General features: G+C 40.4%; 1 protein-coding gene across 2 annotated transcripts; it reads left to right on the top strand.

Annotated features, from left to right (window-relative positions):
- Positions 1-59: 59 nt before the first annotated feature.
- On the top strand, positions 60-14,336 carry LOC117574831 (DNA-binding protein D-ETS-4). 2 transcript variants are annotated; one of them, XM_034258812.2, is made up of 5 exons: positions 60-946; positions 9,467-10,286; positions 10,352-10,512; positions 11,807-11,975; positions 12,046-14,335. In XM_034258812.2, exons 1-5 carry the CDS (start codon positions 908-910, stop codon positions 12,432-12,434), a joined length of 1,578 nt encoding a protein of 525 aa, XP_034114703.1. In that variant the 5' UTR covers positions 60-907; the 3' UTR covers positions 12,435-14,335. The 2 variants fall into 2 exon arrangements, with proteins under 2 accessions (XP_034114703.1, XP_034114705.1); XM_034258814.2 differs by lacking the exon at positions 60-946 and adding an exon at positions 9,055-9,106 and having other exon boundaries at positions 12,046-14,336.
- Positions 14,337-18,114: the final 3,778 nt, after the last annotated feature.

Here is an 18,114-nt window from a genome sequence, read left to right as displayed (position 1 = left end):
TAGGCAAACAGTAAGCAAAGCATCAACAACAATAACAGCAGTAAAGCTCTCTTTGAAAAAGCTCTTAAAGCTGCAGGCAAAGCTGCGCGAGAGCTTGTGAAACCGGTTTGCGGCTCAAAAGCTTCGCGGTGTATGAGGTAAGCAGCACGATCGATGCGATCGCAGCGCACAGAAATGAGCGTGAAGACTTTGTGAACGGTTCACAGCGGACGATTGTGCCAAAATCAAAATCAACAACAAAAACAAGACACTGAGAAAGAGAGTGTGGTAACGAGTGTGAAAGAGAGAGAGCGTGTGAGAGAGGAACAGTGTGTGGAGCCGAAAGAATGTGTGTGAAAGAGAGCAACAAGTTTGCAAGTGGAAATTTTAACAATAAAATGCTGTGAAATACATTAAACTGGCCTCATCCTCAAGGCAACGCCAGTGTTCAAAACAAAAGCAAAATCAAAAGCAACATAAATAAAAGTCAAGAAAAAACAGATATTATAATAAAAAGCACAATTCCAAATCAAATATGCAAAGGGAAAACATCAAAAACGAAAAATTTTAAAATATTTACTGCACATTATTATTATGAACAAAAGTGTTGAAGCAACGACAAACAAATTGCTAAGTTAAAAAACATTTGAATATAACAAAAAACAGACAAGTGAAAGACAGAAAGAGAGCAAGTGAGTGCGCTAAAAAGAAGAGTGTGTGTTAGAAAAAGACAACCAATGACAGCATTAGACTTTCGCAGCTAACGTTTGAATTTTGCACGCACACGCCAAACGCTGTGAACAACACAAGAAAAATAGACTTAAAAAAAAAACAACAATCTCAAAGCTTGAGATACAGATACAAAATAGAGCTCATAGTTAAAGCAGATACAAGCGCGAATCGCTGATTAACAAGAAGTTGTGCAAAAATGGAGTATGAGAAAATGATGTACATGCCAAGCGCTGAGGTAAGTCGCTGAATGCCGTTATATACATTCATATATGCATTACTATACTATACATTGTAATAATATTCACAACTATATAAAGTCTCTAATGTCTACTGTCTACTATATATCAGTGATGATGTCTGGGTGTGATGTGTGTGGGTCGCGGCGAGTGGGTGCTTTTGAGTTTATAGTAACTACAAGTCAAGCAGTTGATAGCTGACAGCTGATAACCTATTCGCATGCTCTTATCAACAGTGAAAATAGCTAAATGTAAACACCACCACACACACAAGTACGTATGTATGTATGTATCTTCATCTCGGCGTGTGCTGCTCGTATGCTCGAAATAATTTGCGCAATTGCCCCAGCATATGGCAGATAATGTTTTTGGCAGCCATAGCGATGCTTATTAACTTTAGGAGCCTGCCATCATCTGACTTTTAATTAGCAAAAGTACGAGCACTCCAACACACACACACACACACACACATAGCTCTAAGATATGTATGCTGCATGCTGTATCTGTGTGTATCTCAAAGGTAGACAGACTCAAATGAGTGTCACTAGGTGAGAGTCGCACTGCGTCGCATTGTCTGCCATACACGTTAATGTTGCTGCTGCTGGTGTTTGCTGCTGTTGTTGTTGCTACACTTGCCAGTTACATTTTCCATTTGTCTTATGGCATTTCGTTTTAATTACAACAACAACAGCAGCAGCAGCATCAACGACGTGGAGGCATCAAACGATGGCAGCAACTTTCAAAAGATGCTTTCATTTTGCAAGAAGTGATTCTAAATGATTGTCAACTATGGCACGGCAACAATAACAACACCAAATACCAAACAGCAGCAACTGCAACAGCAGCAGCAGCAGCAACAATGTCAAGCTGGCATTTCACTCGGAAAGTGCATTCCAAAGCAACTTAGAGAGGCGCACGGACAGACAGACAGACATCAGATACTTTTGTTGGACCTACTTAAGCTCTATATATGCTGTACACTGAGTTTGACGTTTTGCCGCAATAGCAAAAAGCGAAAAAAAAACTTGTATTTACCATTTTTGATTGATTTGATGGAAATGTGTCTGCTGCGATTTTGCACGTCGTTGTCGTTGTCGCAGTTGCTGTTGTCGTTGTCAATCTTTCTAGCAAGTCGCAGACGCGTCTTCTTCTTTAGCTTCTCGCGTTTCCAATTGCTGACACAGAAGGCAGCAACAGCAACAGCATTAGCAGCAGCCAAGTAACAACGTTTTGCAATTGCAATTGCACATTGAAGTTGCAGTTGCAGCGTTTGGAACGTTGCAGCCACAGCCACAGCCAACAGTCAACACTCTTATGCCTCATTATATTTATGGACATAATAAAATAAATACTATGGCCAACAATTAAAAATGCAAGCGCATTTGCCGCTTTCGCAGGCAGCAAAACAAAAAGCAAAAATAAGAAAAGAAAAAACAAAAAGCAGCAACACAGAAAAAGAAAAGAAAAACTGACATGACATAAATATTTCTCAAGTGTTGCTGACAAGTTGTTGCAGCCTCTTCTACGTTTTCACAACGCACATCAAGAACTATTCAAGTCAGCAAAGATTAGAGGTACAGCCAAGCACCAAGCTAAGCAAAGCCCTTTGGCCAATTGCTGTTGTTGTCGAGTATCAATCAAACTCTGTTAGTCAAATTCATATTTATTACACATTTTTGTTTTGGGTGTGGCGCAGTAGTTTATTATTACCTGTCTATATATATATACGATTATACTTGTACTTGTACTTACGATTGTTGTTGTCTCTTGTCTGTTGTCTGTTGATTTGCAAATCGCGCACTAAACGCACATTGAAGATGTCGCCGGGCTCTTATGCAAATTGAAATGAGTTGGCTGGCGCAATGTCTTTTCCACAGAATAATTGTCCATGCGTGCGTTGCATAATGAGCAGAGCCACAGCAGAAGACTCCAAATGGTCATGGGCATGGGCATGGGCAGACAGATAGACAGACGGACAGACACAAACAGACCAAGTCATCGGCCAAGCTAAGGCAAAGCCAAGCCAAGCCAAGCCTGCCTGCAAGATACTCGAGTTCAGTGCCTAGACATTGATATGGGATGGGCAACGTCTACTACCAACTGCTGTGAGTACTCTTTGCTTATTGTGGGTGTGCGAGTGTGCAAGTGTGCAAGTGTGTGTGTGGTTACATTGCTCTCAGTGGACATTGTATGCTTACCTGTTTGAGGTGTCTAAATAGCTATGGGCAAAGTGAATGGCCATAGTTCAGGCATAACTCAAATGAGTAAGTGCAATGGATTATTGGTATGTGCTTGCTGGATAAATATTATCACACAATGTAGCAGCTCAGCTCCTCAGAATATATATATATAACTATATATATGTTAGTTGCCCTTAGTTGGTATGTCAATATGCTGAGAAACAAGGCTTTAATGGCACGGAATGGCTTAATTTGTAGTCTTTGAATTTCCATTATGGAATTTGTAGTTTTCTTGGATTAAAAATTATTGTTGATACCAATTGAAAATTGTTGACTCATTAATTTTACATTTAATGAATATTTAAATAAAGTTTTTATACTCACTACACATAGGGTAGAAGGGTATTATAACTTTTGGGCTTGCAACAAATGTTTGTAACAGGCTAAAAGAAGAATCTCTGACCCTAAAAAGTATATATTATTGATCAGCGTGAACAGCCGAGACGATATCGACATGTCCGTCTGTGCGTCTATTATGGTATAATTTAAATGTAGTACTATATCAATATACAAATTGTATTTTAAGAATAATACCGAAATGGGTAGCGTGTATCTCACAGTCGATCACACTCGACTTTAGATTTCTTACTTGTCTATATTATATTAAACACTGAAGTTTCAAGTGTTATTCCTTACTATTTAATGCATAATGATTTTATACTCATTGCAGGATGTTGACTCATAAAGCATCTACCATAGCCTAACCTAATGAATATTTATATTAATTTTTTCAATAAGTTGGAATTTTGTGTATTATTTATTGAGCCATGTAAAACCTTTTTGCCATATCCCGGAACAATTTGGTTTCCAGAGCTAGGTACCAAAAGCATTTGCATTTCTATTTTGCATAAATAGTTCTGTCTGTTGTGTTGTGTTGTTATCTAACAGCTGCAGAAACCTTTTAGCCATGCTCTAATGCAATGTTATGGGCTTACAGGCTTGAAGCATAATTGAAATGCAGTGATCACTTGAAGGCTGACTAAACAAGATTTGTGTGTTCACCTTGTGCACTCGGGCTCGTTGCAACAATTTATTGTGTTGCATGAAATGTCGACAATTAAATGCAATGCAAACGACATTATCCAAAGAGAACACAATTAAAAATTGCGCCGTCACGAACTGCGATCTATTCGTTGTACTAAAAGCAAAGCAAAGCATAGCAAAAGCAAAGCGAACGACAACGAGCGATGTAAAAATAAGCAGAAATAATTCTTGTCTCAGTGACAGCTTAACCCACGCATACAAGTTGTGTCTAAGTATCTGCGAGTACGAATATCTGAGTATCTACTTGTGCGAGTATCTGTGTACATACGTGGATTTGTGCACTTATGCTCTTGACTCTTTACTGTCGTTGTTGTTGTCTATTGTCTGTTTGTCTCTTGCCTGTTGTCCGCTGTCCGCTGCTGTCTCTGCTGTTTGTTTTTGTTTGCTGACAGCGGCTCAACACTCTTAACGTGGCCCCCGTAACGTACACGCGGTGCCCTCTCAAACCCTCTCGTAATTAATTAAAAAAATTTTGCGCTTGCGCGACGAACGGCTTTCGAGGTTTGTCTTTATGTTTGCCCGCTGATGCTTTTTTTCGTTGTCGTTGCCGTTGTCATTTTCGTTTTGTTGCTTCCATAGTCATAATGCGATTAGAACAGATTACCAGACAGAATTGTCCCCGCAGTCAAGCAGGCCAGGCAATCAGCCAGTTCAAAGCCAGTTGAGTTGAGTTGAGAGCTAGTAAGTCAAGTCAGTCAGTCGGTGAACACCTGAGGCTTTTGCACACAATTTGCATAGTTTGTTATATTTAGTGCAAGAGCAACAAATATAAATATAAATTAATTTAAATAACACTTGGCAATAATTCAACATCAACATCAGCATTAACATCCACATCATGATTTCAAGGCTGCTGCAATTGCAATGGTAGCTGCTCTACCCTTCACTTTACTGCCCCAGGGGAGAGTTGGGGGCACACAACACACAGCACACAACACACACGTCGTATGCGCAATGTTGCCTGCCCAAGGTTGGCAAATGGTTTTCTTTGTCTACCTGGCCTCACAGTTGGCTTGTGGCATGCCTTGGTGCCTGGGCGCGCCCCGCGTGTAAAGCCACGCTTAATTTATTTATATAGATCGTGCGCTTGCCTTAGGCGTTGGCCATTTCATTTATTATTAACTTGGACAACATTAAGAACAACAATAACAGCTCACAAGTGGTAGCTGTGCGCTCTATAGTTCTATACACTTTCGGCGAGTTCTTTTGGCCACAGCTTCTTATCTGATCGTCGCTTTATTAAAGCTTTTGTCGCTGCTAAAAGGAACGTTCTGACAACGTAAACGTAAACTTGATTTTATTATTAGGCAAAGCATAGCATACACCACACACACACACACTCACAAAGACACGAACAAATACACACACACACACAGACACAGAGAGAGACTCGAGTCGAGTCAACTACTATGCCACATTCTTGAGTCTGTCTGTGAATTGTTCTAATGAATTTTGTTATTTTGTTGCTATTGGCCCCAAAGTCATACAAATTGTTAAACTTGTTTCTGGTTTTCTGGCCAGCATATTTCAATTTATTACTTATCCAGATTGTTGAATATTATTGTTGCTAATTTTATAAGAGTTTTTTCTTCTCTTTTTATTGTTTTTTATTTCCCTTCGTATTGAAGTAACGAAGTTTTATCAAATGTTGCTACTGCTCGTACCACACAAAAAAAAGTGTATATATTGCGTAGCTTGCTCTGAATTTTTGGCCTACGCTTCTTCTTTATTTACATTTTGTGTTGTTTTTCTTCTGTTCGACTTTTAATAAAATTATTGCGAGTTTCCTGAGTGTGTGTGTCTGTGTGAGGTTGTGTGTGTGTTTGGTTAACATGACTCAGTTATGATTTCATTTCTGTTTTGCTAGATTTTATAGACTGCTTTAAGATTTTAATCAGCGAACTGAAGCATAAAGCTCAAAGATGTAAAACAATCACTTCGAGATAAATATTTCAGCACACACATACATATTAATACATATGAATATCTGAGTGTATTCAGCTGTGCCACTTTTATATTCGTCAGTTCATAAAAAGTGTTATAGAATGAAGACAAAGGCACAGTTTTCATTCTTGACGAAGTTTTGGTGAGTTATTTCCGAGAATTATGGAAACTTCAAAATTGGTTGACTACGGAATACCCAAACTTGAATCGAATTTGCATTGAAATGAGTTGGTTAAATACCTAGAAGATATACAAATTCAAACTAAATGTTTTCAGCTTGAATCTGTCAGAAAATCGTTTGATCCACAGCTTTATCGTTGAAAGTTATTTGACACATTGTAGGAGTATTTTGTATTGGTTTTTTTTGTACTTTTGTAAATGTCTTTAAAAATAGACCTGTCAGTTAAATGGATCTATTAAAAGTTTGTGGCTTTTCTAAAAATACAAATCGGCGACTACAGAAATACAAAAATACCTGCCTCGCCCTGCTCTGTCCTGCCCTGGCATTCTGTCAGTTCAATTCACATTCTCAATTGCCGTTGTGGTTAAAACACTTTTGTTACTTTGTTGTTGTTAGTTTTTTTTTCTGTTCATTGTTGTGCCAACTTTGACACCAAAGCCGCTGGCATATAGAATTTTGTTGTTCGTTGGGACTTTTTGTCCGAGTGTTTTTCGATGGAAATAAATGGCAACGAGCACCGAGCAACGAGCAACAGGAACAACAGCAGGAATAACAAGAGCAGCCATATCATGTTCTTTTTCAAATTACCAATTTGTGACGTTTATTGTGGGTGATAATGCATGCGTATGTAGATATTCCAATAAGTACTTATTATATGAGTGTGCATGTAGTGGTGTCTTTATTTAAATCTGAACTGATAGGTTTATTGACAGGCGTGTCATGTCAGTCAGAGTCGGTGTTGCGAATGAAATATGGTCTCATACTTTGCTGGACAGCAGGCAAGAGTTGGCTAAATACGGCACAAAAAGCCTTTTGTTTGACCAGATATTGTAATAAAATTTCGTATTTTTGTAGGCTATTGGAAACTCCCGTCAGAATGTGAGTGTGAGAGCATGAGTATTGAGACATTTAATTAAAATTTACGGACTACGTTAGTTGTTGATTGTTGTTGTTGCTGTTGCTGGATTGCCTGGTTGTTTGCTTGTTTGTTTGTTTGCACAAAGTGAATAGCAGGAAATATAAGACGGAATAACCCGAGTGATCTAATTGCCACAAGCCTCTCAGAATGTGGGCATTGTGTTTTCGGGGTACTTAATGGTCAAGCGAACCCAAATAAATCAATATTTATATATTGAAAATAAATGCCATTTTTTCTGGTTTCTCGACAGATGGAGAATAGAGATTGAGAGCGGAAGATAGAGATAGAGTGAGAGTGAGAGAGAAAAAGTCTTTTTCCCAATAACCAATTAAGGCTTTTCGATTTCTTTTTTTTTCTCTTTATTTTGGGCAATTTATGATGGCATCAGTTAAGGGCATGCCCATAAAAATGTAGACTGAGACCGAGATTGTTTATGGTCTATAAATAGCAGCAAGTGTGAGACATACACTCCCTCTAATCGGGGGGGCTAATAAATATGCACTTTGCTTAGCACTCTTAACAGATTTAATGGTTATTTTTATTGAGTCACTTGCTGCTGACCAGCAGCTGTGCTCAGCCAGGCGGCTGTTGAATCACTTGACCAGTTTTGTGCCTTACAACGAGAGGATTGAGTGAGCGGCCCCCTTTTCGGGTGAAGCACCCTTTTGTGGGGGTCTAAGAAAAAGTACATAGAATGCCGATAATAATAATAGTAGGCAATGTTTAAACTAAGCTTTAGCGCTGCCAATTAACAGCTAGCTGAGAAAAGCTAACAACGAAAATCACTCATACGCCCAGTGTTCGTACAATTAAAACATAAAAATTGTATTAACATCGTGACTGGTTGAAAATCTAAACAAACGACGACGACGTCGACGACGTCAATATTGTATTGACACAGCAGCCCCCCGTCGTTGTCGCCTCCCCCCCTCCGTCCACGTTCAACTGGGTCTCGCATTGCGCGCTCTCGAGCTAAAACTGCAAATCGGAAAATCCAGAATGAGCTGTTAAATTAATAATAAGCGCAAAGCGCAGCAGCACAAAGACACTGTCAGCTACACATAGCTCCCCTCCCCTCCCCTCTCCACCACCTCTCTTCGTCACTCCCCTCTTACATTTTTCGCTTGCCTCTACCACCCGCTAGGACTGGCCTGGCCTGGCCTGGTCTCAACGATGGCTGCTGCTGTGTGAGAGCTTAATGAAAAACCAGTTTACACAGCATTCACTCAGAGTCGACAAAAAAAAAAAAATAAAACTGTAGATGATCATAAAATTCAAACAGCCAAAGCCACAGCTAAAGTCAAAGCCAAAGGCAGCTGCACAGAAAGCGAAAATGTATATTTATTGCATTGCATGTTGTAATGACGCCTTCAACTCTAAATACAAACTAATCAAGAGTGTGTCTATACTACGTATATACTATAGTTTTGTGTGTTTTATTCGAGTTAAGGGTGGCGAAGAGAATTCTCAGAGAATACGTTTCGATATTGATCTAGTCATTGTTCTGCTCAAAAAGCACACGCTGCTTTCAGCTTGTTATTAGTTTAAATTGCCTCTCCGCCTTCACTCCACTTCCACACACGGTTTAGATAGATAGTTGGTTACGATCTAAGGCTTCAAGTTGGGCTCTGGGTTTTTTTGCAATCAGTTTTCATGGCGTCACAGACTGCCGAGTCTCAGAGTGTACAGCAAGCACACTTTGGCTCACAGCTCGACTTTTAAGTTGATAAATGAGTAAATCAATGGCGCTTTGAGCTTAGTACGAATCTTGCCTTTGTCGACAGCGGCTTAACATTTGGATACCGCAGCGATACGCTTGGAAACACTTAAGGTTAAAAACATACAAATACAAAAATCGAAATCAAAATCGTAATACTGCCATATGCAGCGGCTTTTGTGGCTGCTGCTGCTGTTGTAACATTTGGGGCAGGTAGGTGCCGACTACCAGTTGAAATTAGAAAGGCAGCAGCAACAGTACCAAAAAAATAAATACAATAAAAAGAGTGAAAAAAAAACGAACTTCGGTCTGGCGTCTGTGGTCTTCGATCTTTTCCATCTCGGGAGTGCTAATTAAAACCAAGTGAAATACTTTAATTAATTAGTGCGACGAATGCGAAATATTAAGATATTGAGGCTGTGGCTCAATTAGCAGTGGAACTAACCCCTCTTCTCTGTCTCTTCTTTCGCATAGATGCCGCACAATTCACAGTTTAAACTTGGCGCCGCGGTGAGCACAGAACAATTCCAGAGCCAGACGACGCCGGAGCAACAATTCGCCGCTTACTCCTATGCGGATAACTTTGATTTGTCGCTGCTGCCGGAGGACGCGGGAATCCCCACAACAGTTTATCAGTACAACGCACCACAGATTAAGATCGAGAGTGCCTGGGATTGCGCCAGTGTTGGCGGCGATCTACACGAACAGTTGGCAACAACCAACAACAGCAGCAGCCATCAGCTGATACCGCCTCCGCCCGCCTATCCGCACAGTGCCTATCCCTCGCCTCAGTCGAGTCCGCAGCAGTCGGACTTTGCCTCATTTGCCTACGGCAATAAGTACAACGGCAGCTACGATTGCCTGAGCAGTCCCTGCCCATCTCTGGACGCCAGCAGCATCAAGCAGGAGCTGCACATTTTGCCGCCATCGCCACCAGAATCGAATTGCGAGACACCTTCGCCTAGATCGGCGTGCAGCGACGGCAGCAGCAGCATCAAGGCGGAGCCTTTGGATGTGGATGTGGAGAACTACATAGATTTGAATTCATTGCTGCAGCAGCAGCAACAACAGCAGGAGCAACTAACGGAGACGAAGCCCAGTCATCAGCTCTTGCGCGAGTGCCTCGAGGACACAACGTTCCAGAAGAAGCACAATCTGAAGCCCCTGGCACTGGAGTCGTTCATCGGTGGCCTAGCCGAGGTGCGTGGTGACTTTGAGCCGGTCATTTCGCTGGCGCTGGAGCATGCCAAGCGTGAGGCGGACGCCATCTGTGCGGAGCTGCAAATATCGCAGGGTAAGTGAATAAAACTATAATGCTACAAATGATTGATTTAATTTGTTTTCGTCTTGTTTTTGCAGATCCCAATGCTTGGACGTCCGCCCAGGTGCATGCATGGCTACGATCCACCCTCGCGCAGTTCAAGCTGCCGCCGGCCTTGAATCTCGAGTTGCAATTCAGTGAGGATGGCGCCGCACTTGCATTACTCAGCGAGGAGGAATTCATGCGTCGTCTGCCCGAGGTGAGTACATAAAAATTTACATATTTTAGCGATATTCTGGCCATGTGACTGACTCAACTTGTCGACGATTACAAAATCGAAAAAATGGGGTAGCTAATAAGCATAATACAAGAAGACAATGCAAATGCCAAAAGCAAAACCAAACGAAAAAAAAAGACAAGAAAGAAAAGAGGGAGAGAAAGAGAGAGAAAAAAATCGAATACCAATCGATGCGATTGAATTGAATTGAATTTCGCGTACGAACCCAAAACCAACTGACTTGTCTTGTGTTTAAACTTAAGGTGAGAAAAGAGAGAAACAAAAACAATAACAAAACCAAAACCAAAACTTTAAAAGAAACAAGTTTCGTAACTGACGTTGACGTCATGGCCCAGACCAGAGCAGCAGCAACAGCAACAACAACAGCAACAGCAACAGCAACAACATGGATCGATCGATCGGTAGCAGGCCCAACCAAATCGGAAAGCCAAACGCCAAAACGACAAACCTGTTGCCAACAATTAGGCAAAAAGCTTGCGGCATCAAAAACTACTCCAAATGCGTTCCCCTCTCCTCTTCTCACCCCTGGCAAAACAAAGTGCCAGTCAGCACTTTGCCAAAAATATATCAATGATTACATTTGCCAATCGGTGAAATGGCGTCGCATCAAAGTGCCTGCTGTTGTTGTTGTTGTCGTTGTTGATTGTTGTGTTGTGAGTGCAACCAAAATGATAACAAAAGACTTGAGCAACAAACGTGAACGCGAACGCAAACGAAGAGAGCGCGACAAGAAAGAGAGAGGGAGAGAGAGAGAGAGAGAGAGAGAAAAATTAGTAACCGTGGTCATGGCTGTAAAGGTGAAAGAATGTGTGAAGGTTGTTTGGTGAAACTGCACAGCACTTGGTTGATTACGAGCCGTTGTTTGCTGTTTGCTGTTGTGGTTGCTGTTGTCGTTGTCGCTGCCGTTGCCAGTTCCAGCCGAAGCTAAAACCAAAGTCACAGCAAGCAGCTCAGATGACAGCGAGACGGCACTTGAATTGAGCCAACGACCAGCAACGACATTGCAAGGTGAAAGTAAGTCGCTGGCGTTGTTGCTCTCTTCTTGCTGCTGTGGCTGCTGCTGTTGCTGCTGTTGGTAAATGGCAACTGCAACTACGACTACAACTACAACAAACACACATAATTTATGCGTGCAGTTAGCAGATAGAATTCGAATTGATATGCCGTCTCTCTTGAAGCAGATTGAGATTTATGTGCGCTGCACTTGGGCTCAATTGAAATTTATCTTTTGTGGCTTTCTTTCGTTTCGTTTTAGAGTGGCAGCACATTGCACGCACAGTTGGAGATATGGAAGATGGCCTATGCCGATCAGTTGGGCAATAATCATGCTACAACTGCCATCGAGAATGCACAGCCATCACAAAATATGTGGCCCACACTTGACTATCCAGCGCAGACGAGTCTCGAGCACGAGGACAGCGAAGGTGCGCACTCAACAAAATCTAAATGAAATTCCTTATCTTTATCTGTATTTTTTGTTTTGTGTCTATGCAGATGACGATGATATGGAGGTTAGTGTGACACCAGCCACAGTTGCTGCCACCGCCACCGCCACATCTACGGCCACGCCCCCTAAGCGTACAGCGGGCACACGCAATGGCGGCGGCTCGCACATACATCTGTGGCAGTTCCTTAAGGAGTTGCTATCAGCACCTCAGGTGAATGGCACCGCAATACGTTGGATTGATCGCAGCAAGGGCATCTTCAAGATCGAGGATTCGGTGCGTGTGGCCAAGTTGTGGGGCAGACGCAAGAATCGGCCTGCGATGAACTATGACAAGTTGTCGCGTTCGATTCGTCAGTACTACAAAAAGGGCATTATGAAGAAGACGGAGCGTTCGCAGCGTCTCGTCTATCAGTTCTGTCAGCCGTATCATCAGTAAGCAAACAAAAAAAGAAGGGAGATGAATTTGGGGTTGTCTGAGTTGACTAGTTCTAAGGCTATTTATTTTTTATTTTATCTCTGTTTAAGTGTCATTCAAGTTCGCCCCGTGAAATCTCCGAATAACGTGTGTAACTATGCTCGACTAGTCCCGCGGATTTAGCGAGTTTTAGTTTCCTTTTGTATATACATATTGATAATTCTCTAGCACGAAGGTAAGTTCGTGCATTAGTTCGACTTGAGTGACGAGCGAGAGGAGTAGAGTTTGGTTTGGTTAGGAGACAAAGTCTCTTTCAAACACTCACACTCGACTCTCGACTCGACTCGAGTTGATTAGGTTAAAGCCAACTGGCAATTGGCGAAGGTAAGTTCGTCGTGTCGTTGGCTTTAAGTTACTTCACCCTCCCCCCCTCAAATCAATCATTTAAATTGCAATTGTGTGCGGGGGCGTGGCAATTTTGTGGCCCCCCAAACGAACTGCATGAGTTTGACTTACCGGCGGCACCTTTATTCAAATGTTGTCTGTGCGCCTCGAACCTGTGTTGATCTCCCCTTCTGTCTTCGATTGTCATTGTGCTATCGTTATTGTTGTTGTTTGTGTTGGCGTGTTGACCGCCATTAGTAGCCTGTGGCGAACTTGGCCAAAGGTCACACACACACACGCACATATACGCACTTGTATGTGTCGCAGTAACAACAACAGACAACAATAACAAGCATAAGAAAATGTCAACAAGCAAGCAGCAAAGGGAATCAACGAAACCAAAAGGGAACGAGGCAGCAGTCGTTAAGGCAGCATTGAAGGTGTTGTGGTAATTTTAGGAACCATATATCTATGATATATCAAAAGTAAGTTCTATGAACAACAAAACAAAAAAACAACGAACAATTTGTAACGAATACGATTAGTTTGATAAGCAGCAGCACAAATACAGAGAAAAGTACTTACAATTTTATTGTTGTAGTACTTTCGATTTTCTACTTCTAAGTTTATTTTCCGATAGTTCTAGAGTTCTCGAAAATTTTCTCTCTTCTCTTCCAACATGAAAAGGGAAAAAATTTTCGATGCATCGATGTATAGTTAGTATAGAAGTTGAAAACTTTTGCGCAAAAACTTTAATACTTAATTATTTATTATTTGCATTATTATGATTACTTGTTATTGCGGTGTTGGTACAAAGTATGCGTTTTGTATGTGTGCGAGAGAGAGAGAGCGGCGAATAGAAAATCGGTTAAGTTAATTTTTAGTATTTATTTTTTTGTGTTAATTTTTAAAACGATTTATAAAAGGTAAACAAAATCGCATTATTGTTACATAATGCGCCAAAGTCAATTGTTATGCTTCTAATTATTTGTATTTTACATTTCGCGTTTTGCATTTTGTATTTTGCATTTTGCATTGTCGCGGCGTTTTGCATTTTGCATTTGCATTTGCTCATTAATTTTACAGTTTTCATTGAATTATTTAACCAGCGCGGTTTGGCATAGTAGTTGTTTTTGTTGTTTTTCTTTATGCATTAATATTGTATGCATTACACAATTTATATAGAATAAATGCAAAACAAATATGCAGATTCGCGCACAGATATTGTAGTTATTGATATAGGTATAATTATGATATTGTTTGAACGTTTTCGCTTCCACAGACACACAGATACATATACAAATACACATACATATATAGATGTAGATATAGATATACAGTTACAGCTATCGATACAACTACATTTGTAAGATTTACGTTCAATTTTATTGTACATTGTGCATATTTATGACATGCAAACTATTTATTTATTTATTTAACTAACATATTGTCATGCTCGAAAATTCCAATAATAAAATCTAAAACAAAAAACAATAAAAAAAAATAAATAAAAATCACACACGCCCAAAAACAAAGATCTGCTTTATTCCTCGACAAGCTGTGAGGCGCTTTATTAAATCCTTTGAATCGCATTTAATGCCACTTTTAAATAAAAGCGCTCTTTAAACCTGATTCTAACGTATTTTACAGCAATTGCGAGGGTGGTTTCTTGTGTTGATATTCATAATGTATACATAGGTTAAGTATTTTAATGGTATTTTTACACTTTCATAATTGCCAATGAAAATTAAAAACAGATTAAATGTATCTTTCTCGTTATTCCTGAAATCTGTTTCTAAAATATTACTTCAGATAAATATCATTAGTATTATTTTTGTTAATATTTTTTTTAATCTTCAAATCAACTATAGTTTTTATTTCAAGTTTTCATTCATGTTATAATTTTATTTATCATGACTTTATCATGATTTTGTTTCTAATTAATATATTTTTAACAAGTGTTAAAATTTTTAAAATCCTAATCATGATTATTTATCATGAAATTTATGATGATTTCATATTAAGTGTTGTGTCAATGCACTTACATTTTTTTTTTAAATTTAAAACATATTTCACAAGCGTAATTAATATTTTGACTAATAATTGTTGAGTTGATTATTATCATCCATAGAAATTCAATTTTCTAATTGTATGTAACCTTGGTTATACAGATACCCTTTGATTATTTAATATGAGGGAGACTTGATATATAATAGTACAGTATGATTAAACTTCCGCTGCTGCTGCTACTGTTCTACTTTTGGGATATTGATGACTTATCTCGCGACTCATGAAACCGATAGCTATCGACTTGCTAATGGTAGCCGCCGATACCGATAGTGTCTATCTTCTAGCCTTCACATTTATTACATGTACATATGTCTCTTCATTGTTTAATAAGATACGTAACATTTCATAAATTAATTTATGTTTTCATTTTATTTAACTTTAATTCAATTTGCTACTATTTTGCAATTCAAGTCTTAAGTTTTGATTGCTTTCCTTTTTTTGTCAATGACCCTATTAAAAATATTTACATTTTATTTCAATGTATTTTCCCCTTCGCATTAAAGTCAGCTCTATTGAAATCTCTTAACTTTAGTTGCCACCCTCGTTGGGTGCAAAAGCTTTTTAGATTACCCTGTCAGTCATGCTGGGGCATTGCACTTGTGTGTGACTGTATCCAGAGTAGAGCAGAGTAGAGCAGAGCAGAGACTATTTCCATGCAGCCAGCGAATTTTCAATCAGCTATTTTCAAAGCAAGTTTTGTTAACAACGCAGGCGATTCGAGGGGCGAGGGTGAGGGTGAGCCTTAGGGGCTATTTGCCTCGATCCAGTCAGCGCACTGTGGAAAATACGTGAAATGCCGTTCAATATGCAACTGCTACATTTTATAGTATAAAGTCGACCAATGCAGAACGACTTATTTAGTGAGGTGAAGTATTGCTCATTATAGAGAGGAGTCTGCTTTTAGTTAAGCTGTTATTTTGAAGCTTAGTTAGCAAATATGTACGAGTATGTTTATATATATATATGCCTTTGCCTTTGCCTCTGCCCTTGCCTTGGCTAAGATTATTTTAATGCGCTTCAATGAGTTTATCGTCCTTGTTGTCCACATCATTCCCAAACGCGAAAAGCGAATGCGAACGTTGTGCCCGTGGGCTGCTGCTTCATTTAAATACTAAATCGCATTAAATGCCATCAAGTGGAAAATTCCCAAAAGCAATAAATTTATTGCTTGCTGCACAGTCCACGATCACGCCCAGTTCTTCGTCATCTCAGCATCAGCATCAACAGCAGCAGCTCTAGCAGCAGCATCTCGAGCATCCACATCCGTATCCTCATTCACATCCTTGCGCTGCGTCTCCTTTTCGTCGTCTGTCACTGCTCTCACTTTTCTTCTTGAGGGAAAGCCTTATGTATAGTGCTTACGTTATACAATATTTGCATTATAGCTTTCAGCCCCACTGACTAGCTGTTGGCTGCCAGGATTGCTGGCTGGCTGGATGGTTGACTGCCATCCTGGCTGGCTGACTGACTGACTGCTTGACTGCCTTTTTTTTAGGGGGAGGAGGAGGGGTTGGAACACTATGACGCTATGTTTATCCTTAGACATCCTGGCATTGTCTTTGTCCCCTGTCTTTGTCTTTGTCATACGCTCGTTTGGTTTTTATCTTCAGTCATTTTTGTTGTTGTACTCGCTCTGTTTTCCTGTATTTTTTGTTTTTTGTATTAGAGTGAAACTACAAAGACAAATATTTAATTGAATTAGTGCAGCAAGCGTTAAGCAGACAATGCAAGACAAGGCCACGCCCACACCCACACCCACGCCCTATATCTGACTGTCTGTCGAATTTGAATATTGTGTTTGATTCATCAACAGGTTCGTTAGGATCCCCGTTACATAAGCCACGCAATTCTTATGTTAATTTGTCAATTGCAGCCCAAGTTTAAGTCCGACCACCCAAAAACAGTGCTTTGCTGGTAAATGCTGATAATTACGCTTGGGTTGCCAATTGTTCAGCCCTTTTTTGTTGTTGTTGTTGTTGTGTTGGGGACCTTGTCTACTAAGCCTTTTGGTTGCCACTTGTCAGTTGTCACTTTTGTTCGACCCGAGCTCGCGCGTTGCCAGCCAATTTTGAATGCTTAAAAATAGCCTCGCAATTTTGCACGCATTGATGAACTTTGTACCTTTATTGTTGTTGTTCTTGGCCACGGCCTTTAATTAGCATAATTGGTAATACTCACGAGTCGTCTATCTCTCTCTCCTAAATTCCATGGCAAAATTTTCGATATTCGTTGCTAATTAAATGTGACGCCTAATCAATTAAGAGTTTCCAGCATTTTGGGCAGCCAGTTCGTCTGTGTTCGGTGGTTTTGTGTTCTTTGCTCCACTTGGCTTAAGAACATCCGCCAGCCGAGTTTGATGTGTAAATTTTACATTAGGCTAATACAAGGTACAAATTGCTGGCCAGCTGTGCCGCATACCAAACGTGGTAAGTGAAAATTCAATTTAAATTGATGTCGACTGGCCCAAGGACCAAGAGCCAAGGCAAAAGCCAAGCCGAGCCGAGCCAAAGTAAGTATATGCCATTTAACTTAAGTACCTTGGCCACAGACGCGCTCTCCCTTTCTCTCCCCCGCTCTCTGTCTCTCTCTCTCGCCTCACACAAGCCGTTGGTCAGACGTTTGTGGCCACGTAAAATAGGTAACAAGTGGCCAGACATTTGGGTCTACGACAGGGGCCCACACGTTCAGCGTCGGCCCATGACTGCGAAATCAGCGTCGACGCCGCCAAAGCAGCAACAATTTTAAAAATTCATAAAAATGTTGCTGCAGCCCCGTCAGAGGCGAAGGCGGTGACCAAGGAGATGCCCGGGGTGGTGGTCAGCCAAAGTGTACACGTTGGCTACTTCATTTTTCAAGTGTGTTTCAATTTCAGTTTCAGCTAAAAGCTGCTGCTTCTCGCTGCTGCCAGCTGCCTGCCTCACCTGATCAGTTCAGCTGTCCAACTCAACTGTTCAGTTGGATGTCTGACTTCTCGTTCTTGTTTTGTGGTAATGCAATTACAATTTTTTCTGTGTTTTTTTTCTTTCGTTTTGCTGTTGGCCAAGTCATGAAATATAAATGAGGTTTAAGCACATTGCACAGTAAGTGTCTAAAATCTCAACCACACACGGACAAACATTCAACAAGTTTTGGGGCCAAAGCAACCAACAAACCTACGCACAATCATAAATATCATCCAAGAAACGAGCAACAAGAACCGTCGTCCTAAGCCCAAAACTGAGCAGAAAAACCTTTTTTTCTGTCTTCT

The sequence above is a fragment of the Drosophila albomicans genome, chromosome 2R, assembly GCF_009650485.2.
Source record: "Drosophila albomicans strain 15112-1751.03 chromosome 2R, ASM965048v2, whole genome shotgun sequence".
In the NCBI taxonomy this organism is placed as follows: domain Eukaryota; kingdom Metazoa; phylum Arthropoda; class Insecta; order Diptera; family Drosophilidae; genus Drosophila; species Drosophila albomicans.
Note: the sequence above shows the minus strand (reverse complement) of the source record. Positions and strands in the feature narration are given on the sequence as shown.

Coding starts and splice junctions, on each gene's coding strand:
- LOC117574831 (XM_034258812.2), top strand. CDS start 908: ATGGAGTATGAGAAAATGATGTACATGCCAAGCGCTGAG. Junction 947..9,466: donor TGTACATGCCAAGCGCTGAG/GTAAGTCGCTGA, acceptor TCTTTCGCATAG/ATGCCGCACAATTCACAGTT. Junction 10,513..11,806: donor TCATGCGTCGTCTGCCCGAG/GTGAGTACATAA, acceptor GTTTCGTTTTAG/AGTGGCAGCACATTGCACGC.